Below are 27,244 nucleotides of genomic sequence, written 5' to 3' on the forward strand. Positions count from 1 at the left end.
AATTAATATTAAACATATAAAAATAAACTATTTGCTCACACAAGTACTAATCAATCACCAAACCAAACCAAACCATTCCTTATTCCTTATAAATACACTTCATTGCATCTTCACTCAACAAATTAAAAAAGTCTTTTCAAGTGTTTGCACAAGAAGCAACAACACTAACTTTCTGTGTTCCTCTCTTTAAACAAAAAAATAATAAAAAGAAAACCTCTCAATATAACACTACATAGCTAGCACATAAGACACATGGCATCAATGGAAGACATAAACATGAGTACTGAGGAAATTCCACTTCCTGGATTCCGATTTCACCCCACAGAAGAAGAACTCCTTGATTTCTATCTTAAAAATATGGTTGTTGGCAAAAAACTTCGTTTTGATGTCATTGGTTTTCTCAACATCTATCACCATGATCCTTGGGACTTGCCAGGTAAATTTATATTTCTTTTAGTCTTAAATATAAGTAAAAGTTAATACGTATTTGTTATTCGTATAATAATAACACAATATTTTGTGTTGCATATTTTCATAGACATTAATTTAATTTTGAAATTTTAGTGGCCATACTATTTTATATAATTAAGCTTTATAAATGTTTTTGCATGATTTATAGATTTGTCAAAGGTTGGGGAAAGAGAATGGTATTTCTTTGTGCCAAGGGACAAAAAACATGGTAGTGGAGGAAGGCCTAACCGCACAACTGAAAAAGGGTTCTGGAAAGCAACCGGTTCGGACCGAAAAATTGTGACCTTATCCGATCCGAAGCGGATAATCGGGTTGAGGAAGACGTTGGTCTTCTACGAGGGAAGAGCTCCTCGTGGAACCAAGACCGATTGGGTCATGAACGAGTACCGTTTACCCGACAATAGCCCCTTGCCTAAGGTATATATAAATCTTTTTCATTTGATTTTGAACTATATAGTCTACATTAGACCCATTCTGTTGTATATTTTTGGTTACTATCATATGATGATGACTAATTGACCATAAACATGAATTTCAACTATGTATGAATGTGAACAACGTCTTAGATATTATTGCCAATGTGTTTCTCATATCACGGGTTTATGTCACTTTCTTTTCTTTGTCCATTAACTTATCCCTTTTAACAAAATATGGAAGATGAAAATTATTAATGAAAGTGGTAATTAGTTAGGATAATTTTACGACCGTCGTAAATAAGATTTGAATTTCAGACTCTTGAGATTAGAATATTAGATCTTACAAGATGATATATATGCTTGTTATGTCAATTTATTTTATTAAAAAAAAAAAAGGGAATTTATATATTTTAGTAACATAAATTGGACTAGTAATGAGTTTTCTTAAGTACAAAGTAAATAATTAATTAACATGCATATCTTTAACATATGGGAGGGAAGTTTCCATGAAACTAGGTTGGTAGTGACACACTTTATTTTTGTACATGTATTGTGGTCCCCTTATGAACCTATTGTTTCTTTCATAGGAATTCAAATTAAGACTTGCAACTAATACAAAACATGATTAAATGCCTTCAAATTTCAAGCCATCATAATTTCAAAAACTAATGAAATGAATTTGGTATATCAGTAATCTAGTAGTTTGATTCATACATTTATAAGCGTCGAAAAGTGAAAAATTTAAAATTTGAACTTCAATCTCTTTAATAATATTCTTAGTAACTAATAGATGAATTACTCTTAGAACGGTATTTCGCTATTTCTAATAATATACAATGGTACATATGTAACAGGACATAGTGTTATGCAAGATATATAGAAAGGCAACTTCCTTGAAAGTGTTGGAACAAAGAGCAGCAGAAGAGGAAGAAATGAAACAAATGTTGGGTTCACCTGCATCCCCACCTTCCTCTACGGACACAATCTCTTTTAGCTACACACAACAAGACCAACACGTGTCCCTACCCATGTTGTTCCAACAAGTCATTCCTAAGAAAGAATCTGAACCAGAAATTAATGAAACTGAAACTGATGACATGGTTTCTTTTAGTCATGAAAAAATTGTGAAAGATAACAAAAAGACTTGTGGAACATCTTTGCAATTGCCCTTAGGGAAGGACAATGTGCCTGAGTTACAGTTACCTATAGCTGCGGATTGGACCCAAGATACGTTTTGGGCTCAGCTTAATAGTCCTTGGCTACAAAATTGGACTGCTTACTCCAACATCCTTAATTTCTAATTAATTAATGATGACTTTATGTGTTACATTAATTAATCAAATGTAAGTGTTTATTTTCTTCGGTAAATAGAAATAGTAAGTCATTAAAACTCAAACACAAAGCGGAGAACCATTGGTCATGGCGTTCGACCTAACAATTTCAACATTTCTGCGAATGAAGTTAGGATTTATGGACGATTAAATGCAAGTTTAATTATTAATATATGTTTATTTTGGAATATATGTATATTCAGTCATTTAATTAATAATGTTAATTATAGTACTAGTACAGTACTAGCTAAATTAATTAGGCAGGTAGCATATTGATACATTCTATCATGTGATGTAATTCTATTTATGATATTTGACAATTCTACCTCGCTCTTAGATGATGTATGAACTTCAAATACTTTAATACTTTAATGAATTACTACCTCTTTCCCTTTCATAACTTACTCCCTATTCATAAATCTCGATCTTTTGTCACTTTCATATATTTTAAGAAAAGTATTGTGTATAATTGATGGTTGATTTTGTATATAAATGGAGAAAGACTTGTATAGTCACAACCTTTTAGATATTATGTTTGGTCGCTCAATTCTCACATATTTGAAAAACATATAGAAAGATAAAAGAATTAGATAATATATTTTTTAAAATAATTAAGTGATATATATATATATTTTGATATACGTGTGATTAAATATTGTGTCTAAAAGATTGTGACCATATAATATTTTTATATAAATGTTAGGAGTGAAATTGCATAAATTATTTAGATACACACATACATACAAAATTATACATTATTTAGTATGTGTGTTTTGAAAAGCGTTGTGTTTTGAAAAATTGAAGCACAAAACCACGTCAATGTGAAAGATTCTAACTTCTCCATTTTCACGGTGGATACTCATTTTGAAGCACGATTGAGTATTACACCATAAAACCAAACACTACGTACATTAATTATTCAAAATATATACTTATTAGTTTTTTCTTTTTACTTTTTTTACTTTTTATTACGTGTGGGTGTGATGACAAGAATTTATATGATATTTTTAGGGTAGTTTTTAGGTTTATTTTATGTAATTTTATTAGTTTTAGTTTTTAGGTAGCCAATCATGAAAAATACCTAAGGAATATATCAAGTTACTTTGAGAAAAAACAAGAGTTAGACTAATTGCATAAAAATAGCAAAAATTGAAGAAGCAACAAGTTACTTTTAGGTCATCCACATATATCTTTATTATCAACATCTTCATCATCAATTAATAATAATATTAATATTGATAATGTGATCAACAAAAACAACATGATGATGATGATGAATGTTTCTGCTACTTCTTATCATCCTGATCTCCATGAAGGCTCATCATCACACTCACAAGAGCCAACATCTCAGACGATCAATGTTGATGAGTTTGGGGGCAACTACAACAACAATAGAAAGAAGAGAATTTTTTACCAATATGGTGTAATTTTAATAGTATATATTACCAAACAAGTGCAATTTTAAAAAGAATTACCAAAAGGATGTAAGTCGTCATTGCCATGTACGACTTACACACTACTTCCTTTTTTTTTAACTTTTAAGCAAAGTCGCCGTTACCATGTACGACTTTGGTTTGTTTTCAATTTTTTAATGAAAGTCGTCACTGCCATTGGCGACTTTCAATTTTTTTAATTTTTTTTACAAACTAAGAATTTAAATACTTGGTAGTGTGACTATGGAGAATTATGAGCACTCAGATATCCGTGTTCACATGTGATTACATCGTGTGCTTATATTGCATCGTGTGACTACATCTATAAAGTTTACATGCATGAATTTCATCCTCTTGGCAGCGAAGATTATTGGACTTCATATTCGGGTCCAACATTAAAACCTAATTGTAACATGAGAAGACATAATAGGGTTAGACCGGATACAACTAGAATACATAACGAGATGGATGTAGCTATACCTAACAAAATAAGAAAATGTGGTTTATGTCGCACTGAGTGATATAAAAAAATAATTGTCCTAATAAAGAGTGAATGTTTAAGTAGTTTCTGATTCTTAAAAATTATTAATGTTTGCAATCTTTATGTCTTTTATTGAATTGTTAGTTTGCAAAAAAAATAAATAAATAAATTGAAAGTCGTCAATGGTAGTGACGACTTTCATTAAAAATTGAAAGAAAAAAAAATCGTACATAGCAATGACGACTTTGCTTAAAAGCTGGAGAAAAAAAAAGGAAGTAGTGTGTAAATCGTACATGGCAACGACGACTTACACTCTTTTGGTAATTTTTTAAAAAACTACACCTGTTTGGGTAATATGCCATAAAAACTACACCCTTTTGGTAAAAAAATCAAAAGAAAAAGAACAAGAAAAATATTGATTATGGAATAATCCATAGCCTACCATACCAAGAACATGGACCGCACACATGTCCAATTTGCAACATAGTACTCACAACATCACAAAAGCATGCTAATAATCATGTGAAGACAAATTCATTACAAGAACGAAACTAAAGACAATTCAATGATGCAAATTGATCACTTATAGTGAATTGTCTTCACATGAGTAGCATACTTTTATGATATCGTGAGTAGAATGTTTCAAATTGGACACGTGTACATTCCATATTTTTGGCATTGTATGTTGTGAACTCTTCCATCATCAATATTTTTCTTGATCTTGCTGCCCCGAAACACGTCAACATTAATTGTCTGAGATGGTGGCTCTTGTGAGCGGGGTGATGAGACTGCTTGGAGATCGCGATGATAAGAAGCAACATAAGCATTCATCATCATCATCATTGTGTTTTTATTGATGACATTATCAATTTTATTTTATTTTTTGACAAAGATTATCAATGTTAATATTATTATTAATTGTTGATGACTATGATGATGATGATGATAAGGATATATTTTGATGACCAAATGTAGATTCCAAAATCTTGATCGCTTTATTAATTCTGATGATGATGGTGTTCATGTTCATTATTTTCAAGGTTTTAAAGGCAAGGTTGAAGCTTGGAGAAAAGTGTACTGATTTTGGAATGACAAATTCTTAGGTGAGTCCCCACCTAAGCATTAATGATTAAGCACAACCAATCATATAATTAGAAATAATTAAAATATTAAAAAAATTACAAATAATTAATAGTGTAGTAATTAATAAAACCAAATCTCTTTAACTAAAAACAAAATTAACAAAATAAAATCTTTATAAATAAGGAAAGGAAAAAAAATTACATGTGCACTTTATATTTTTATAAAGATTTATTTATAGGTGAATTCTTAGGAAAGCTCATACGCTAATCATATTGTTTTTTTTTCCATACTAAGCTTTCTTTTTATTTTATTTTTTTTACTAATAAGCTAATTCAATTAGTTTATAATTTATATTTTATATTTGACCTAAAAAATAGTTTATATTTTATCATTACTTTCTCTCATTTTATTCCTATTATCTCACTTTAAAATAATTAAATATTTTTTATGGCACTTTATATTAATAAGATAATTCAACGGTTAATTTTACTAAATAATGCAAATTGAATTATCTAGCCTATCGGCTATAAGCTACATTATAATTTATAGAATCTAAGTTTGTTTATCAATTATTCACTATTTCTTTATCTGGAAGTAAATTCATAATAATAGTTTGGACAGTCCCTAAGTTTCCAAAAAGTACAAAAATAATAATAAATAAAAATAAGGTAAATTATTTGGTACCCAACTTATATTGTTGGGCACCGCTATTTCATATGCAAAATTCTTTGAAATATGAATTATGTAAATATAAATTAGTATCAAAATATGATATGACATTATACTTAACACGTATTCAACAGTATATTAAGTATCAAAGTGTTCACATAAAAATAATTTATACAAAGAAATTAAAAATAAAAAACAAAAAGAGAGAGCTTAGTTGGAACAAAAAATATATATGTGCAATTAGAAAAAAAAAATTAATAAAGTGCACATCACATGTTTCTTGATAACTTTTTTTTTGTTTTTCCTTATTTATTGAGATTTGTTTTTTTTTTTTTTTTAACCAAATTGAGATTTGGCTTTAATTACTACTGTTAGTGTTGTGGTTAGGCTCATGGCGTGCCAATGAGCGTGGCCTGGTGCGCGCAAGGCAAAGCAGGCTTGGCCTGGCTTGGCCTGGCTTGGCCTGCAGTAGCTTGGCTAGCAAGTTAGTACTTGTAGTGTGTGTGTGTGTGTTTACTTGTAAGCACCTATGTGACTTGTACTCCTATATAAGGACTTGCTAAGTGATGAATAAACAAGAGATTACCATTTGGAACCAACAATTGGTATCAAGAGACCTAAAGATCCAGTTTTGCAAAAACAGAAAAAGTTAGTTAGAACGGTGTAACCGTTTCTTTTCTCTTCTCTTTCTCCTCCAAAGAAAAGCTTCACCAAGCTTTATCAATGACGGATTCTACTACACCATTCCACCAATCTATTCCTAAATTCGAAGGATTCTATGATCATTGGGCTGAACTCATGGAAAATTTGTTGCGATCGAAAGAATTTTGGAGTTTCATTGAGCATGGTGTTACAGTCGCTCCTGCTAATGCAACGCAAGAACAGATTCGTGCTGCAGAAGAAAGCAAGTTGAAAGATTTGAAAGTCAAGAATTATCTGTTTCAATCAATTGATCGCTCAATTCTTGAAACGATTCTTGATCGAAGCACTTCAAAGAGTATTTGGGAATCTATGCGTCAGAAGTATCAAGGTTCAACAAGGGTGAAACGTGCTCAATTGCAATCTTTGAGGCGTGAATTTGAACTTTTATCAATGCAAGAAGATGAATCAGTGGATGATTACTTTCGAAGAACTCTTGCAATTGCTACAAAGATGACGGCGCAAGGTGAAACAATGTCTCAAGCCACTATGGTTGAAAAGATAACAAGATCCATGACTCAGAGGTTTGATTATGTTATCTGTTCAATTGAAGAATCAAGGGACGTCATTACTGCAATGACTATAGATGAATTACAGAGTAGTCTTCTTGTGCACGAAGGAAGAATGAAAAGACACAGAGCTAAAGATGAAGAACAAGCTTTGAAGGTCTCAAATCTTGGTAGGGGCAACAGCCGTTCAAACAATACCAGAGAGAGGACGTGGTTCTAGATGGCGTGGAAGAGGTAGATCCAATCCAACCTCTAAAGAATTTGTTGAATGTTACAAATGTCACAAGCTGGGACACTATCAGAGTGATTGTCCATCATGGGAAGAAAGTGCAAATTATGCATAATTTGATGAACATGAAGAACTGTTGATGATGGCACAAGAAGCAACAGTTCAAACACGTGATCAGGTTTGGTTCTTAGACTCTGGCTGTAGCAATCACATGATAGGTAACAAAGAATGGCTATTTGATTTCGACCCAAATTTTAGAGAAACTGTGAAACTTGGTGATAACTCTATTATGTCTGTAATGGGAAAGGGAAATCTAAAGCTGCATCTAGAAGGAAAGATAAGTGTGATTAGTGATGTGTATTATCTTCCAAACCTTAAGAACAATTTGCTTAGTATTGGCCAGCTACAACAGAAGAATCTTTTTTTTTTTGAAGAAGCTAAATTAGCCTACCCAAATTGGCGCCAGAGAGAATCAAACCTCAGACCTCAGAAGAATCTTACTATAGTGTTTAGCAAGAACACCTGCAAGATATTTCATGAAGAGAAGGGTGATCAGTGCATTTTGGCACATATTTTATGGCTTTGTACTTTGACATATTGGAAGCTTTTCTAGCCTAATATTAACTTTTTACCATGTTTCTAAACTTTGGGTCATAATTGAGCTCTAATGTATTTCTTTGATTAATTTTCGGATTTAATTGCATGTTGATCCTTCTCAGTCCACAGGTGATAACTTGAGCTATGAGTATCGGATTGGGTGTGCGAATATGCGTTGGAAAGATAAGAGAAAGAGCTACAACTTTCATGTTAAGGCCAGAACCCAATTCGGAGCGCAAAGCAGTCAAATATTTACGTTTATGTTCCAGACTTTATGAAAATAATGTAATTTCGGGTCAAACTTATGTTTTTCGACCCGTAGCTTTTTAAGCACAATTTTCTGTAAGTTTAAGAGTGCAACCTAAGAGGGGGGGTGAATTAGGTTATGAGACTTTTTGTTTATTTTTAGAGATGTTATGGTAATTTTATTTTTCTTGAAGGTTTGTGATGAGTATATGAATAAAGTGCAGAAAAATAAAAGTGCAAGGAAAGAGAAAATGAACACAGGAGATTTATAGTGGTTCCCCTAATGGTACGTCCACTCCCTTCACACCCCGTGAAGGATTTCACTATGATCTTTATAAAGTGAAACAAGAGAACAATCCTCTCTTTTTCACTCTCTTGCTTCCAACAATCCTGGACAACAAGGTGATTCCCCTTACAAAGTGAAACAAGAGAACAATCCTCTCTTTTTCACTCTCTTGCTTCCAACAATCCTGGATAGCAAGGTGTTCACACTAATATGAATTTATACAAGAGTTTGGATACAAATTTGAGTATAGAGAATTTTGATACAACAAAATTCCAATAATACAATTCAGAATAATAAACTCTAAGTGCTCAGGAAACTTTTATATGATATGAAAGTTAGCAGGAAAGTTTCAAAGAGTTTTGTAAAAGTTTGTGAAGAGAATTGTTATAAAAAGATAATGAAAGTGATTCATTATTTTTGAGAAAATTCTGATGTATATTTATATAGAAAATGATACCTCTTTGAAAATAAAATTGCAATGATTTGGAAGAGGTATAATAATGAAAAGGTGTGTCATGATTCAGAATTTTCAAATTGAAACAAAGGTAAATCGATTTCCATTGATAGGTAAATCGATTTCCCTTTCCTTTTTAACGTTAAAAGAAGTTTCAAAATTGCACAGGGTAAATCGATTTCCCTTTGTGGTAAATAGATTTACCTGTCAAAAATTCAGCAACAGAGTGTTGGTAAATCAATTTCCCTGTCAAGGCAAATCGATTTACCTGCTTGAAAAAAAGCATTTTAGAAACAACAGACTGTAGGTAAATCGATTTCCCTGTTTAGGTAAATCGATTTACCTGCTTAAAAAACTTGAAAAAATTCTAAGTTAAAACCTTTTTGGATGGGAATCATGCAACATTATTATAGTAACTTTAGAAAGGTTTAGATGAAAGTTTGTGAGCACCTAAAGCTTATAACAATGAATTGCATATTGTACCTAAGATTATTCCCCATAACTTGATCAACATCTTCATGTGATAATTTGAATTTCTTCAACCTTGCGCGCTTGAACATAATCAATCATTATCTTCTTTTCACATATTTGTCTTCATCAAAATAACTTTAATCTAGAAGCTTGTCTTCACATTTTCTCTGAGTACTTAAGCAAAAACACAGCTAGGGTTTCATTTCAATTCTGAATTGACAAAAGAGAAACAGAAACTGCGCTTCTTTTCTATGGAGAAATAAAAACCCTAGGTTGATCTATTGGCATATGGAGCTTCATTCATGAATTCTTGAGGTTCTATTCTTAAATAAATTCAGTTTATGTGTTTATTGTCTTCTCTTATCAATTCATGCTCTTTATTTATTCTTGAAACTCGAAATTCATGATGCTTAATCTCTTTTTCGAGTTATATTCGTGAGACTTTTCGAATTAATTCATCGCTTGTATGACTAGTTCGACTAGGAATTGATATAGGTTTTCGCGCTTAGCAAAAAGGGTTGGTCGAAATCTGTGATGATATGAAACTGTGTTAAGTGACGCTTGTTCACTGTCCATGGTTCATTGAACACATTCTTTGCTTAATCGAATGGATTTCACGTATAAAACTATTTATCGCTTGTATAATTGGTTTTATAACTCAACCAAGGCATGAACATATAAACAATCTCTATGAACCCGTGATAGAATCATAACGATGTTTTCCTAAAACCAATAGATTAATCGTTTTTCTATTAATTGAATTTCTAATACTCTTTCGATCTAAACAAACCCAAAACCCCCCTTCTAATTGTGTTATTCATTGTTATTATTTTTACTAATTATTAAATTAGAGGTCCTTGTGAGACGACCAAGGTTAACTACCTTGTTACTACGTTTTATAATTATAATACTTATTTTTGACCGCGCACGAAAATGATCAAAGGGGTTAATCATTTCAACTCCTATGACAGCCAATAGAATGTATGTCTTACTTGCTCCAGTTATGATGCCTCAATGTCTTGCAATAAGACATGAAAAAATAGAACACATATGGCACTACAGGTATGGCCATCTTAATTCCAAAGGCTTGGTGACTCTTGCAAAGAGAACAATGGTGAAAGGTCTGCCAATGTTGAAAGATTCAGCATAACTATGTCCTGATTGTGTGATAAGCAAGCATCACAGAGATTCCATCCCTAAGACAACATCATGGAGAGCTTCAAACAAGTTAGAATTGATCCACTCTGATATATGTGGACCAATCAATCCCTCTTCTAATGGAGGTTGCAGATACTTCATTACCTTCACATATGGTTTTAGTAGAAAGACATGGACCTATCCCTTGAAAGATAAGTCCAGTGCTTTTGAAGTATTCAGAAGATTCAAAGCACTAGTGGAAAAAGAATCCAATCATCAAATCAAATGTCTTAGAACTGATAGGGGTGGAGAGTTCACTTCAAGCCTATTCAATGATTTCTGCAGTGAACATGGAATCAAAAGACAGCTAACTGCAGCATATACTCCTCAGCAAAATGGAGTTTCAGAAAGGAAGAACAGAACTCTGATGAATATGGTTAGGAGTATGATGTCAGGGATGAATGTGCCAAAGAGATTTTGGCCAGAGGCTGTAATTTGGGCCACACATGTCATCAATAGAAGTCCAACATTGTCTGTGAAAGATAGAACACCATAAGAAGCATGAAGTGAAATGAAGCCTTCAGTAGCTCATTTCAAGGTATTTGGTTGCATAGCATATGCACATGTACCTGATGTTCACAGAAAAAAGTTAGATCCCAAAAGTATCAAATGCATTCACTTAGGAGTTAGTGAAGAATCAAAGGCATACAAGCTCTATGATCCTATTCAAAAAAAGATAATCATAAGCAGAGATGTTGTTTTTGATGAAAAACAAGGATGGAAATGGAATGAAACAAGTGACAAGCAAGAAATACAGATAATAGATGCTAATGGTGAAGATTCAGCACAAGCTGAACAGGTTGCAGAAGATCCAGTCACCACTGAACCAGCAGTTCAAAGTGACAGTGACATGGATACTACAAGTGAAGAAGATGATGACAACACTGAGAATGCTATAGGGCAAAGAGCCAGAAAGCCTCCTGGTTGGATGAGAGATTATGTCACTGGTTCTGAATTACAAGAGGAGGAACAATTGCAAAATCTAGCAGTATTCTGCAATAGTGAAGATCCAACCTGCTTTGAAGAAGCAGTGAAGCTGGCTGTATGGAGAGAAGCAATGGATCAAGAAATTGAATCCATTGAAAGGAATAGAACCTGGGAATTGACAGATCTTCCTCAAGGTATGAAGCAAAATTGGTGTGAAATGGGTTTATAAAACCAAATACAATGAGCAGGGCAAGGTTGAAAAATATAAAGCTAGACTAGTAGCTAAAGGATACACTCAACAGTATGGCATTGATTTTAATGAAATATTTGCTCTTGTTGCTAGATGGGACATAATTAGAACTATTCTTGCATTGGCTGCCTCACATGGTTGGAGTGTATATCAGCTAGATGTGAAAAGTGCTTTCTTACATGGTGATTTGGCTGAAGATGTATATGTTGATCAACCAGCAGGTTACAATAAGCAAGAGGGAAAAGTGTATAAGCTAAAGAAAGCCTTATATGGGCTTAAGCAAGCTCCAAGGGCATGGTACAATAAGATAGATTCTTACTTTGCTCAAGAAAAGTTTCAGAAGTGCCCTCATGAACACACTCTCTTTATAAAGGAAGATGGTAACAAGAATGTATTGATTGTGAGCCTGTATGTGGATGACTTGATTTTTACTGGTAGCAATGAGGTTATGTTTGAAGAATTCAAGACTTCCATGAAAAGTAAATTTTCAATGACAGACTTAGGAAAAATGAGGCTCTTTCTTGGAGTAGAAGTAAAACAGTTTAATGAAGGAATCTTCATCTGCCAACAGAAATATGCAAAAGAGCTTCTTTTGAGATTCAAAATGGATCAATGCAACAAGGTGTGCAGCCCTATGGTGCCTGGGAACAAGCTAACTAGAGATGAAAATGGAAAACTGGTTGATGCCACTAATTACATACAAATGACAGAATGCTTGATGTATGTTTAGTAGGCCTGACTTGACATTTTCTGTATGTTTAGTTGCTAGATACATGGAGAGGCCTACTGAGATTCATTTGGCTGCAATCAAAAGAATTATGAGGTATCTCAAAGGAACAATGGAGCTTGGTATTTGGTACAGAAGAAATGAAAATTTGACATTAGTTGGATGGTCTGATAGTGACTATGCAGGTGATCTGGATGATAGAAAGTCTACATCTGGATACGTTTATATGCTTGGTTCAAGTGCAATTTCATGGTCATCAAAGAAGCAAGACATTGTCACTTTGCCCAATACTGAAGCAGAGTTTGTAGCAGCTGCTTCATGTGCTTGCCAAGGTATCTGGTTAAGAAGAATACTTGAAGAACTTGGTCAATTGCAGGAATGTACTACAATAAAGTGTGATAACAGCTCATCAATTAAGCTTTCAAAGAACCCTGTGATGCATGGAAGATGTAAGCATATTGATGTCAGGTATCATTTCTTGAGGGATTTGACTAGAGAAGGTGTGGTAGAGCTCAGCCACTGCAGCACAATGGAACAAGTTGCTGATATCATGACCAAGCCATTGAAGCTTGAAACCTTTTGTAATCTCAGAGATAAACTAGGTGTATGTGATGTTCATAGCTTAAGATGATTGCTGTATGTTTTTGTGTATAAACTGATCACACATGTTCAGTTTAGGGGAGTGTATGTTAGTGTTGTGGTTAGGCTCATGGCGTGCCAATGAGCGTGGCCTGGTGCGCGCAAGGCAAAGCAGGCTTGGCCTGCAGTAGCTTGGCTAGCAAGTTAGTACTTGTAGTGTGTGTGTGTGTGTTTACTTGTAAGCACCTATGTGACTTGTACTCCTATATAAGGACTTGCTAAGTGATGAATAAACAAGAGATTACCATTTGGAACCAACAACTACTCTATTAATTATTTATAATTATTTAATATATTAATGAGTTGTAATTATTTAATTGATTGTGCCTAATCATTAATGTTTAGGTGATGACTCACCTAAGAATTTCTCTTTTGGAATATGCTAAAAGTCAAAATTGGTAATGGAGGTGTTCTGAACAGGGCCAAGAGTTGCTTTAATCTAGATGTATGAATACTTTCATTTGAAGCTTTTTAAAATTTTAGAGATTTTAAAAAAGTGATGAAATATCATTTAGAGTCTGGAATAACTAAGACCATCTCAAATGGTGTAGTACCTATTAGGTACTCATGGTACTTATTAGGTACTACCATTGGAGCACAACACATTTTAGTACCTAATAGGTACCACTTCTAATATAAGAACTCTCTCTCTCTTCTTTTTATGGGACTCACTTTATTTAATATATTCAAAAAAATTTAATTTGGCAATATTATTTTAAATTAAATTTCAAATTTTAATGATGTGGAGTTATTGATGAGACCCATTTTAGAACTTTTTAAGAAATGCTCTATTGGAAGGGTTGAGTACCTATTAGGTACTATTATTAAAAAAATAATAAATTGATGATGTGTCTATGTGGGACCATTTAAGTACTCAAAAATAGAGTGCTCCATTGTGGATGCTCTAATGTGCCAAAATAAATAAAAAAGTCTGAAATAACTTAATTAATGGAACGTTGATTTTGTAGAAAAACAATTTCCGGAAAAATGACATTTATAATTTTATAGAGTCCAAAAATATAAGGGCAAACTAATAAATTTTCGTGCTGTTTCATGTTGATATGAGCTGACCAATGGATTCGCCTCATCAAAACCTTCCAAATGGTTCTATGGTTTATGGCATTCAAACGCAAATTCATTAAGTTATGATTTTAAGTGTCTGAATCTAGTGATTGTTAACTGTTTTTGTTGGAACATGATGTGAAATTGAAGGAAGAAACTTGGTAGAGTATAAACACAAGCTATGAACTAAGTGGAGTGTGAATTTGAAAAAAGCAATTTTAAGTCCCACATTGGAGGGAACACAACCTTAGTAGTGTTTATATATTGAAAAATGCCCTCTCAGTTTTGTAAACGGGTGACCACGCACTCTTTGTCGAATATCACGCGCGCCGCCGCCGGCCGGCTCGGATCGGGTCGGGCTTGGGCTTGGTGATATATTAATTTTTTAAGAAAAAGAAAAAAATTATTTTTTCTTTACATGCGTGAGCTTTTATTTTTCGCACATGTTAATTGTGCGTGAGACCAAGTCATCGATGCTGTGTCAGCGAATATCCGTTGCTCAGTCAAATATTTGTTCCTAAATATCTGGTCACGTTTTGATCAGTTTTTTGAAATTCAACTGATTCCTAAAATTTAGTAAATCAGTTCCCCACTTCCTCAAATTCGGTTTTGCAATTATACGATAAATAGCAGCCTTTTATTTTGTCATTCATCAGTTCATACAAGTCTCTGATAACAATTTTTTCCTTCTCTTTGCTTGCTTTCTTCACGAAAAAAAATTCTTTCTTTCTTTGTTGTTTCATCGAGTGGCTTTGCAGCCATAGAGAATTGATACTCTTGTATCAATTATCGAATTGATTCATCGAATCAATAGAGAAGGGTGTATCTCTGCCCGAATTCTACAGTGCAGTAGCAATTTGGTATTAAAATTGTGAAGGCCGTTTTATCCTGGAGACTTCACGGTTGATAGTCTACTCTGCACAATTTTGAGTAGTACCGTGAAACGTCTTAAAGAAAACGTATTCACCCGCGACTCAGCCGATAATACTTTTACAGTAGTAACATTTTTGAAATTTTTTCAAAATAAAAAACAACAGTTTTAAGTGTCTGAATGTACTGATTGTTTTAAATTAATGTCTATGATAATTGTGTCTAGACTTAAGGTTCGAGTAAACAGCAGGAGTACAAAGGAGACTCGGCCAAAAAAATTGTGAAAAATTTATACATGGAATTTTTGAAGTTTTGGCTAAATTTTGAAATTGAAAAGAATTTCAGAAAGGTCTTGTGGAAAATAAATTTTTGTGAGTTACTTTTGACAACTTTAAAGTGATCAATTTGGAGACTTGACATTTTTTCAAATATATTTTCTGTAAGTTGTTTTTCTTAATTTCAGAGTATTTGGAAACTGAAATTGCTTAAAGAAAAAAATGTTTTATCTTGAGTGTGGTTTTGAAGAATATGTTTTAAAAATTTTATACTAAAAATTATGGAAATTCTTGAGAAAAGGTTCAGTGAAAAGGATATTTTGAAAGATGATTTGACGACGTATACCTTTGTGTTTTGGTCGACTTTAAAGGAAAAGTTTTTTTTTGAAGAAGCCAAAATGGAATATATTAACACAAACAGCCTCCCCAGCACAAGACATACCGAGGTAGACTAAAAAAGTTTACAATAGAGTCGAAGAGATGCAATCACAATCAAATCAGAAAGGTTTTAGTTCGAAGCTAACGTAATACTCGTCGACTTCAACCACCTAAAGGAGAAAAGCTTTATCTTATCCAACAAGAGATGAGGTGTGCCTGTTGAGCCTTTGAACAAACGATGATTTCTCTCTGTCCATATCACCCAAACACAAACTAGCCAAAGAAACTGCAGAAAAGACCGTCGCGCTCGAGATACACCTGCGGAAGCTGTAAACTGGACAAAATGATCACGCAAAGTAATAAAATCTATCGGTGAAATGCCAACCCACGCACGAACTAAGTCCCAAAGAGAGCCAGCAATGCTACAAGATAAAAATAAGTGATGGGCCGACTCAGTCACTCCACAGTCAAATACACAAGAATCGGCGATAAAAGACAAAACACCACGAGTGACCAGGTTGGCTCTCGTGGGCAGCCTATCCCGCAATAAGCGCCACGCAAAAATGGAAACCTTCAACGGAACCTGAGGGTGCCAAATAAGGTTTTCCGCATCATGTAAATCAACTGAAGCCTGATGAGTCAAAATCTGATAACCTCCCGCAACAGTATAACCTGCGTCAGGATCTGGGCTCCACTGTCACCTGTCCAAAGTCTGATCCTGTAAAGAAATGTCAAGAAGTAAAAACTGACACTCCCTCAACAACTCCTCCTCCCACGCCCTCAACCGCCTCCGCCACACCCACGCCTCTCCATCTGCCCCCCACCCTAAAGCAAACATCTCTGCGACTGAGCGCAATTTGGCCTCAGCCAACGCAAAAAGGCGTCCAAACCGCTCCCTCAATGAGATCCCATCCAGCCAAGGATCGGTCCAAAAAAGAGTATCTGAACCATCCCCCACCCTCCTCAAAACATGCTCCCTAAACCACCTACCACCTAACTCACCCTCACCCTCACCCTCTCTAATACGCACAATCTCCCTCCACCACACCGAACCTCGCTGACCTCCCTCGCAAAGTCTACCATCCTCAAACCCATACCGAGCTGCCAAAACTCTAAACCACAGGCCGTCTCTGTCCACCAGCATCCTCCAACACCACTTGCCCAACAACGCTAGGTTGAACTCACGCAACTGTCTAACCCCCAAACCTCCAAACTTCTTACGCGAACAAATGGCTTTCCAACTAACCCAAGAGATTTTCCTAGAATCCTCACACCCCACCCCCCCCCCCCCCCCCCCCCAAAAAAAAAAATTAATTAAAAGAGATTCAATAGAGGAAATGATACTTGAGGGAACTTTGAAGAAAGAAAGAGCATAGACAGGTAAAGAAGTCAAGACAGACTTTAACAGAACCAGACGACCACCAAACGACAAGAAGCGACTTTTCCACCCATACAATCTATTCTTTATGCGAGACAACACTGGTTCCCAAAACACCAAACGCCGCGGATCACCCCCAATCTGAAGACCCAAGTAAAGGAAAGGAATATTTCCCACTTTACAACACAGGACAGACGCAGCTTCGCCTAACCAAGAATCAGGAATATTAACGCCAACAATAAGCTCTTATTAAAATTTACCTTCAACCCCGACATAGTCTCAAACAGCACTAAAACAGCCCGAAGAGCCCGAACATTTGCCCAACTTTAAACCCCCAACAAGATAGTATCATCAGCGAACTGAAGATGTGACACCCTGATCGACTCCTGACCACCAATACTATATCCCGTAAACAAATTGTGCGCTACCATCGCTTCCATAAGCACATTGAGACCCTCAGCCGCCAATAGAAAAAGGAAAGGAGAAAGCGGGTCACCCTGCCGAAGACCTCGACGAAGAATTTTGAGTTTGTTTTTGAAAGTGTTTTAAAGGAAATATCTTTTATGTTAAATTTTGAGGGAAAGGAAAGGTATAATTTTGGTCGTACTCGTCAAAGTTATATGGGAGTCTGACTTACAAAGAATTTAGTAATGAATGTAAGGACCTTGTGAGTTTGACCTTGGAGATTAGAGAAGCCTATAACTGTTATTTATTAAGTTACTCTGTTTGGTTAGGATACTTAGCTCGAAGAATTAGAGCTAATGGTGAAGCGCTTTCGTGAAATTTATGAAGCTTGCCGAGGTAAGGGCACTTTCCCACAATCTAATATATTATTGAATGCATGTGTCATGCTGAAATTGATAAATATCTGATTCATATCATTGGTCAAATATATGAACTTCTTGTGAACATTGTTTGGTTGCTTATGACTGGATTGCATAAGTTGTTGTTGTTGTTGTTGTTGTTGTTATGATTACATATGCCAGATTTATATGTATGTTGTTGCATTAGCATATATATATATATAGGGAATCATATGTATATATATAGGGAATCACATGCTCATGCATTTCATAGTGACGGAGATTAATGCACGGAGTGAGTTGGAAGGAAACCACCTAATCCTTCAGGATTTCATGAGTCATGTACGCTAGACAGAAGCTGCACATTCGAGTAGGAGAATGATCTACGACCCTCCGTGGAGAGGTTAATTCCAGAATCATATACATGTGACAGGCCCGGGGATGGGAGGGAGTCACATACATGTAGCGAGGCTGCATTGTTTAGGCTAATTGTGCATCAATATTCTTGTGTTGTCAAATAAGAACAATCTTATGATGTATGTTCTATATTGAATGTGATGACAAGAACATAAGGTACTTAACTTTAAAGGTACTAGAATAGAAGTACCTCCATGCACATGACTCGTTCTTTGTTACAAAACAACTCATCCATTAAGCTAGCTAGCAGTGATTTATCTCAGTGGAAGAGATGACAGAGAGGCTTTGTGGTTAGCTAAAAGAGTGATAAGGAATCCAAAAATCAACTTGGTTGTGTACCACCTTGCACTTGAGCAATACATGCCAAACATGGAATATATCTACTAGATAATGAGGCACTAGAAGAATTAAAGAAACTACCACAGTATGGCTCGGAAAATGTTTATTACCAAAAACTGATTGTAAACAATGGTCCAGGGACATCTCCTGTTCTTGGCGATATAGCGAATAAACTTGACTTTTTCATTGTTTGGAGAACACATGTCTAAGAGGTTCCACCTTTGTCCTTACTCGGTGTACTCCTCTTTCACTACCGGTGTCAAGCCACCGATAGAACCTTATTTTATTGAATTTGATTGCAAGTTCTTTACAAACGCACAAGTTTCACGATCTCTCCAATCTTCACTTGAACTTTGATCTTGATTCGTCTTTGGCTCAAACACTTGCAATTGAAGCTTGATCTACCTCCAAGATCTTCGATAGTTCTTCTTTGAGAATTGTTGAGACAATTCAAATCCCCTTGAATTTCCTTCAATTCCAAAGCAAAGATCCTTCCTATTCCTTGAACCTTGATGAAAAAGAAAAACTCAATCACTCCTTGATGATTGAGTAGAACCACTCTTCTTTTTGCTTTCTCCTTTGATTCTTGATTGAAACCTTCAATCAAAAGTCAATGTTAATTGATTTCAATCAAAAGTCACCTTAGCATCATGCACTCAAAAGTCAATGTTAATTGATTTCTGTTGGGTGGGTTCACTCCCCAAGTGGGGCCCACGCCAATTATAAGAAAAAGAAATAAAAGGAAAAGAATAAAAGGGGAGGTGTTAAAAAGAATGGGGCTTAATTTGTTATTGGCCCATGGCCTTGTCATGTGAAAGACAAGAAGAATGAAGGGATTCTTTAATCCCTAATATATACATATATATTGAAGAACACACATGTGTGTGTGTGGGTTACATAACAACAACAGTAGCAGCCGTATTGCCTGCGTAAAGAAAATTGTAACGGGACGCAGAGAAAGCTTTGGCAGCAGCACTTTGAGAGAAGAGATTTTTGGTTCTAGGTGATAAAGAGTGTGTAGCAAAGTTTTTGGTTCTAGGTGATAAAGAGTGTGTAGCAAAGTTACTTTGTTTGTGCTACAACTTTAGTAAGTGGTTTCTATCATCTAGCTAGTTTTACTAGTTGTTTAAATCTCTCTCTAGGTTGTGTTAGTTTACCCACTTGTGTGGAAATTAAGTTGTTGTTTGATTCCACCTTTAGGTGACTATTATTGGTGTTCCTAGTATTTACTAGAAGACTATTTGTGTACCCATTATTGATTTATAGTGGAAGATTTATCTGGCTTTGCCCGTGGTTTTTTATTCTCTCACATTGAGAGGATTTTCCACGTAAAATTCTGGTGTCTGATATTTATTTTACCGTCGTTATTATTTTGCTCTGCTATTGGAATTTTCTGGTTGACCATTTAATTGCACAGGTGGTTGGGAGAGTTAATTCCGCATTTTAAAGAGACTATTTAGTCTGGTTTCCCCAACAGAGTGGTATCTAGAGCTTTGGTTGATTTGTTTTGTGCAATTTTTAAAATGGAGAAAAATTCAGAGCCGAATATGATTAAGCTGAACTCTTCCAATTACACACTTTGGAAGACTCTCATGGAAGATTGGTTATATACAAAAGATTTGTATGATCCCATTGAGGGTGAAAGTGCTAGATCGAAGGATACTTCAGATGCTGATTGGAAGAAGATGAATAGAAAGGCAGTTGCTATTATCAGACAGTGGCTTGATTTAAGTGTGTATCCTCATGTTGAAGCTGAAACGAATGCTCATACAATGTGGAATAAATTGAAAGAATTGTATGAACGGAAAAATGTGCAGAATAAAGCATGTTTGATTCGAAAGCTGGTTAACATGAAGTATAAAGACGGTGAGTCAATGGCAGAGCATATGAGTGTGTTTCAGAACACGGTGAATCAGTTGACAGCTACTGATATTAAGCTGGATGATGAGTTGCAGGCTTTATCATTGCTCAGTTCTTTGCCTGACAACTGGGAAGTTCTTGTTGTGACACTGACAAACTCAGCTCCAAGTGGGAAGCTGGTAATGTCAACGGTTAAAGAAAGCATGCTTAATGAAGAGGCTCGAAGAAAAGAGCGTGGTTTGATTGGTTCTCCTACTCAGTCAGAAGCTCTTGTTACAGAGTCACGGGGGAGAAGCCAAAGTAAAAATTTCTATAAGCGTGATAAATCTGAGAGTCGCGACAAGTCAAGAACCAGAAAAGAATTTACCTGTTTTTATTGTAACAGGGAGGGACATATAAAGAAATATTGTAGATTGCTCAAGAGAGATCAACTAAGGGAAAAAGACGATGATAGTGAGAATGAAAGTGATAAAGACACTTCTGCAGTTTCACATGATAGTACTACCGATGTCTACATTATTTGTGATGATGATGATTCCATAAATCTTGTCAGCCATGATTCAACTTGGATTATTGATTCGGGTGCCTCATACCATGTTACTCCTAGGCGCGATTTCTTCTCATCTTATACCATTGGTGACTTTGGTACGGTAAAAATGGGAAATGAGGGAGTTTGTAAAATTGTTGGTATGGGAGATGTTTGGGTTGAAACTAGTATTGGTTGCAAGCTTCAGTTGAAAAATGTTAGACATGTTCCAGATATCCGTCTCAACTTGATTTCGGTCAAAGCCTTAGATATTGAGGGCTATCACACTTACTTTGGTGGTGGTGGAATATGTAAGATCACCAAAGGTTCTTTAGTGGTAGCAAATGAGCAAAGTCCCACGAGTCTTTACAGGATGCCTGTAAAGTTGTGCAAGGAGGAGGTGAACGCAGTTGAAGATGTATCGACTGATTTGTGGCATACACGCCTTGGTCATCTGAGTCAGAAAGGACTCAACATTCTTGTGAAGAAAAATTTTCTTCCGGTAAAAGGTACACCTTTAAAAACTTGCACTCATTGTTTTTCTGGTAAACAACATAGAGTTTCCTTTCGTAGTTCTGGTCCTCATAGGAGGCAGAATATTTTAGATTTAATTCACACTGATGTTTGCATGATGGATAGTAAATCTCTTGGTGGTGCTTTATATTTTGTTACTTTTATTGACGACCACTCTAGAAAAGTGTGGGCTTTTGTTTTGAAATCTAATGACCAGGTACTAGGTGCTTTTAAGCAATTCCATGCAAGTGTTGAAAGAGAAACGGGAAGGAAACTGAAGTGTATTCGAGCAGACAATGGCGGTGAATACAGAGGTCCATTTGAAGAGTATTGCAAAGAGCATGGTATCAAGCTTGAGAAGACAGTTCCAAAGACTCCTCAACACAACGGAGTTGCAGAGAGAATGAATCGTACCATTAATGAAAGGGTTAGGTGTATGCTCTCTCAGGCAAAGTTGTCAAAGGCTTTTTGGGGTGAAGCAATGAAGACTGCAGTGGATTTGATCAACCTTTCTCCTTCTATTCCACTTGATGGTGATGTTCCAAATAGAGTATGGACAGGGAAAGATGTCTCTTATGGTTATTTGAGAGTGTTTGGCTGCAGAGCTTTTGTCCACATTCCAAGAGATGAGAGATCCAAGCTTGACAAGAAATCGAAGCAGTGTTTGTTCATGGGTTATGGTAATGAACAGTTTGGCTACAAATTGTGGGACCCTGTTGATAAGAAAATTATTAGAAGCCGAGATGTGATATTCCTCGAAGACCAGACCATTGAAGATTTTGATAAAGTTGAGAAACATAAATCTGATGCTAGAAGTTACATTGATGTTGTGCCTAAACCTCCTAGTAGAACACTTGTTGATGGGGGAGATGTACAGGTAGATGATGAGAATGTAACTAATGATCACACACATGATCATGATGACCCAGTTGAAGATGAGCCTCCTGAGCCATCGGTTGAACCTCTGTTAAGAAGGTCAAGTAGAGAGCGTCAAGTTTCTCAGAGATATCCTCCACATGACTATGTGACGGTCACTGATAATGGAGAGCCAGAGCACTACCAAGAGGCTATTGCAAATGTTGATAAAGAAAAATGGTTGAAGGCCATGCAAGAAGAGATGAATTCCTTGCATGAGAACCACACATTCGAGTTGGTGAAGTTGCCTAAGGGCAAGAGAGCACTCAAGAACAAATGGGTATACAAGATAAAGTCTGAAAGTGATCAATCTCAGCCAAGATACAAAGCAAGATTGGTTGTGAAAGGATTTAATCAGAGAAAAGGTATTGACTTTGAAGAGATTTTCTCACCTGTGGTGAAGATGACTTCTATTCGAGTTGTGCTTGGTTTAGCGGCAAGTTTGAATCTAGAGGTTGAACAACTTGATGTAAAGACGGCGTTCCTTCATGGTGATTTGGAGGAGGAGCTCTATATGGAGCAACCCGAGGGCTTTGAAGTCAAAGGAAAAGAAGAGCTTGTTTGTAGATTGAAGAAAAGTTTATATGGTCTTAAGCAAGCACCACGACAATGGTACAAGAAATTTGATTCATTCATGGAGAAGCATGGATATGATAAAACTACAGCTGACCATTGTGTGTTTGTCAAGAAATTCTCTGATGGTGACTTTATTATTCTTTTGCTATATGTGGATGACATGTTGATTGTTGGCCATGACACTAAGAAGATTCAAAGTTTGAAGAAAGAGTTAAGCATATCTTTTGCAATGAAAGACTTGGGTCCTGCAAAGCAAATCCTTGGCATGAGAATTTCTCGTGACAGGAAGAATGGTAAGTTATGGTTGTCTCAACACAATTACATTGAGAAGGTGTTAGAGAGGTTTAACATGAGCAAGGCAAAACCTGTGAGTACTCCACTTGCTGGTCATCTCAAATTGAGTTCAGAACAATGTCCTACAAGTGAGAAAGACAAAGAAGATATGAAGAAGATTCCTTATGCATCCGCAGTTGGTAGTTTGATGTATGCTATGGTATGCACAAGGCCCGATATTGCTCATGTGGTTGGTGTTGTTAGCAGGTTTCTCTCTAATCCAGGTAAAGACCATTGGCAAGCAGTGAAGTGGATTCTCAGATACCTTAGAGGCACTTCCAAAGTATGTTTATGCTTTGGAGGTGGTGATCCTGTGTTAGATGGCTACACAGATGCAGATATGGCAGGTGATCTTGATTGTAGAAAATCTACTTCTGGTTATATGATGACTTTTGCAGGGGGAGCGGTGTCTTGGCAGTCAAGGTTACAAAAGTGTGTTGCTTTATCCACTACTGAAGCTGAGTATATTGCAGCTACTGAAGCGGCCAAAGAACTTTTGTGGATGAAGAAATACCTACAAGAATTAGGCATTGAGCAAGAGAAGTTTATGTTGTTTTGTGACAGCCAGAGTGCTATTCATCTCGGAAAGAATCCGACATTTCATTCCAGGTCAAAGCATATTGAGGTGCGGTATCATTGGATACGAGAAGCATTGGAGATGAAATCGTTTTCACTTGAGAAGATCCATACTGACGAGAATGGTTCAGATATGATGACAAAAACGTTGCCTATGATGAAGATGATTTGCTGTAGGAAGAAGGCAGGCATGGTAGAACGATCCCTCCCCACTTGAGTCGTGAGGGGGAGATTTGTTGGGTGGGTTCACTCCCCAAGTGGGGCCCACGCCAATTATAAGAAAAAGAAATAAAAGGAAAAGAATAAAAGGGGAGGTGTTAAAAAGAATGGGGCTTAATTTGTTATTGGCCCATGGCCTTGTCACGTGAAAGACAAGAAGAATGAAGGGATTCTTTAATCCCTAATATATACATATATATTGAAGAACACACATGTGTGTGTGGGTTACATAACAACAACAGTAGCAGCCGTATTGCCTGCGTAAAGAAAATTGTAACGGGACGCAGAGAAAGCTTTGGCAGCAGCACTTTGAGAGAAGAGATTTTTGGTTCTAGGTGATAAAGAGTGTGTAGCAAAGTTACTTTGTTTGTGCTACAACTTTAGTAAGTGGTTTCTATCATCTAGCTAGTTTTACTAGTTGTTTAAATCTCTCTCTAGGTTGTGTTAGTTTACCCACTTGTGTGGAAATTAAGTTGTTGTTTGATTCCACCTTTAGGTGACGATTATTGGTGTTCCTAGTATTTACTAGAAGACTATTTGTGTACCCATTATTGATTTATAGTGGAAGATTTATCTGGCTTTGCCCGTGGTTTTTTATTCTCTCACATTGAGAGGATTTTCCACGTAAAATTCTGGTGTCTGATATTTATTTTACCGTCGTTATTATTTTGCTCTGCTATTGGAATTTTCTGGTTGACCATTTAATTGCACAGGTGGTTGGGAGAGTTAATTCCGCATTTTAAAGAGACTATTTAGTCCGGTTTCCCCAACAATTTCCCTAAACCTATGAACAATCTGTTAAGATAATAAGTTGTTAGACTTTATATTATTGGGCCCGTTAGGCTTATAGTCCACTAGGTTTTGCTATATAATCTCTTGTAACTCTATTTTATTAAGCAAATGCAATTCTAATATTATGTAACCCTAGTTGTCTCCTTTGTTATTCCCCTAGTTTGTATCTTTGATTCTAACTTGGTATCGAGAGCTTGTTTCCATCCTCCTTAGATTGTGTATTGTTATCCGCTGTCGAGTTCCCAATAGTTTGGGAATGTGATTATTCTATTGAGGTTGTGTTGCTGCGTTTTGAGTTCTCTTGGTTAATTTCTAGGTTGGTCAAAATTGGTTTCTATTGATGGTTTCTATTGAATCAATTGAATTTGGTTCGGCGGAGTGGAGATAATTTTCGTCTGCAAGGAATCAACCTTTTATGGCTTATTGGAGATTTATAGGTACCGTCACTAATATCAAATTTGGAATTGGCAGTGCAAGGTACTTTGGTTATTGGAATATCTCTATTAGGCACATGATGTTCTACAGGTTGAAAATGACTTTTTGATGGTGTCATACATTTGTATTTGTCTTCCATTTCCTTTGAATTAGTTGATTTTTGCTTTGATTGTTGAGAAAATTTATTGAGTCGTCATCATCCATAATGTCTAGTGTCCTTTTATGGTACTGTCTATTGGTTCATATGTGTGATTTATGTTGGGTTTGTTTGTTTTCTTAGAGGAAATGACACCGTGTGGGTGTTTGAGTTAGTAAAAAAAACAAAAATTGCTTTGTTGGTTTGTTTGTCTTGATTTGATTTCTTTCAGTTCCACTTGAATTGGTTTCGTTTCCATATGTTTCAATTTGGTTATTTGGTGAGTCAAGTGCTCCCAATTTGGTTGTTTGGTGAGTCAAAGTGCTCACAATTTGATTATTTGGTGAGTTGAGTGCTCACAATTTGATTTCTTTTGATTGATTGTTGGTCTCTCTTGTTTGATTGTTTCTCTTCCCCTTTTTTGATTCTTCTTTGTTTGATTGTTTCTCTCTTATTAACTTCTTTTGTCTGATTACTTCCCTCTATTGGTTCTGTTTGATTGAGCTTATCTCCCTATTGGTTTCTCCTTATTAGTTCTTTTGTTTGATTGCACTTCTCTCTTCTAATTGATTACATTGCACTTCTCTCTGTCAATTCTTCTGTTTGATTGCTTCTCTCTAATTATTTCTTCCGTTTGATTGTTTCTTTCTAATGATTTCGCTTCTCATTGATGATGGTTTTGTCTGGATCCTGTCTTATTGCTTCTCCCTGCTGATTTTCTTATGTCTGATTGCTTCTGATGAATTCCCTTCTCTTCTGTTGGATTGCTCCCCTCTGTCTGTTCTTCTATTTTGGTTGCTTCTCTTTCTATTGACTGATTCTTCTGTTTGGTGATTTAGTTCACTTTGGATTGGAACAATTTGGTTTGGTAAAGTTTGGATTTGTCGGATTGGTTTGGATTTGGTTAGCTTGGACTGAATTGGATGAAATGGATGTTAGCTTGGTTTGATTTGATTCTCCTCTCTATCTCTGCAGGTTCCTCTTTTGGTACTATTTGTGGCTCTTGGTTATGATATTAGTTGATTTAGTTTAATTTTATGGGTTAATTTTGTAACAAGCTTAAAAGCTTAGTAAACTTTAGCTTGAGGGATAATATTAAGATAAAATGTTGAGTTTATATTATTAAGTATGTTTTGTTTGACAAACTCTCGATGCTTTTTGTTGTTGCATCGTGAGTTTGAGGGTAAGTGTTAAGATAATAAGTTGTTAGACTTTATATTATTGGGCCCGTTAGGCTTATAGTCCACTAGGTTTTGCTATATAATCTCTTGTAACTCTATTTTATTAAGCAAATGCAATTCTAATATTATGTAACCCTAGTTGTCTCCTTTGTTATTCCCCTAGTTTGTATCTTTGATTCTAACACAATCTTCAAAAGCTTAGAAAGTTGTTTCTAAGGTTGAGAGATAGTTTTGAGAAAAGAGATTTTTGAGAGTGAAAAATATTTTGTGAATTATGAGAATTGTTTTCTCACAAACTTGGATAAAAAGATTTATAGTGTATGTGATTTATGTGTAAAAAAGGAGAAATTTTGCGATGTGGATAATTGTCTACTGCCATCTCTGCTGCGGAGATCTAACAGTTGAGACACAAAGGAAAATAAATAATAAATAAATAAAAACAGCGGAAAAGGATATCTCCACTATCACCCGAGTCATCCAATCAACTCACTCACCCGAGTTACCGAATCAACTCAACATGATATTTTTTTCCACCGCCGGCAGCT

The 27,244-nt window shown here is 35.6% G+C and overlaps 1 protein-coding gene across 1 annotated transcript; it reads left to right on the forward strand.

Moving 5' to 3' along the window:
* On the forward strand, nt 1-2,618 carry LOC123917631 (NAC domain-containing protein 6). Its single transcript, XM_045969402.1, has 3 exons — nt 1-436; nt 620-888; nt 1,742-2,618. Exons 1-3 carry the CDS (start codon nt 253-255, stop codon nt 2,186-2,188), a joined length of 900 nt encoding a protein of 299 aa, XP_045825358.1. The 5' UTR covers nt 1-252; the 3' UTR covers nt 2,189-2,618.
* The last annotated feature ends 24,626 nt before the right edge of the window (nt 2,619-27,244 follow it).

Source organism: Trifolium pratense, linkage group LG3 (assembly GCF_020283565.1).
Source record: "Trifolium pratense cultivar HEN17-A07 linkage group LG3, ARS_RC_1.1, whole genome shotgun sequence".
NCBI lineage: Eukaryota > Viridiplantae > Streptophyta > Magnoliopsida > Fabales > Fabaceae > Trifolium > Trifolium pratense.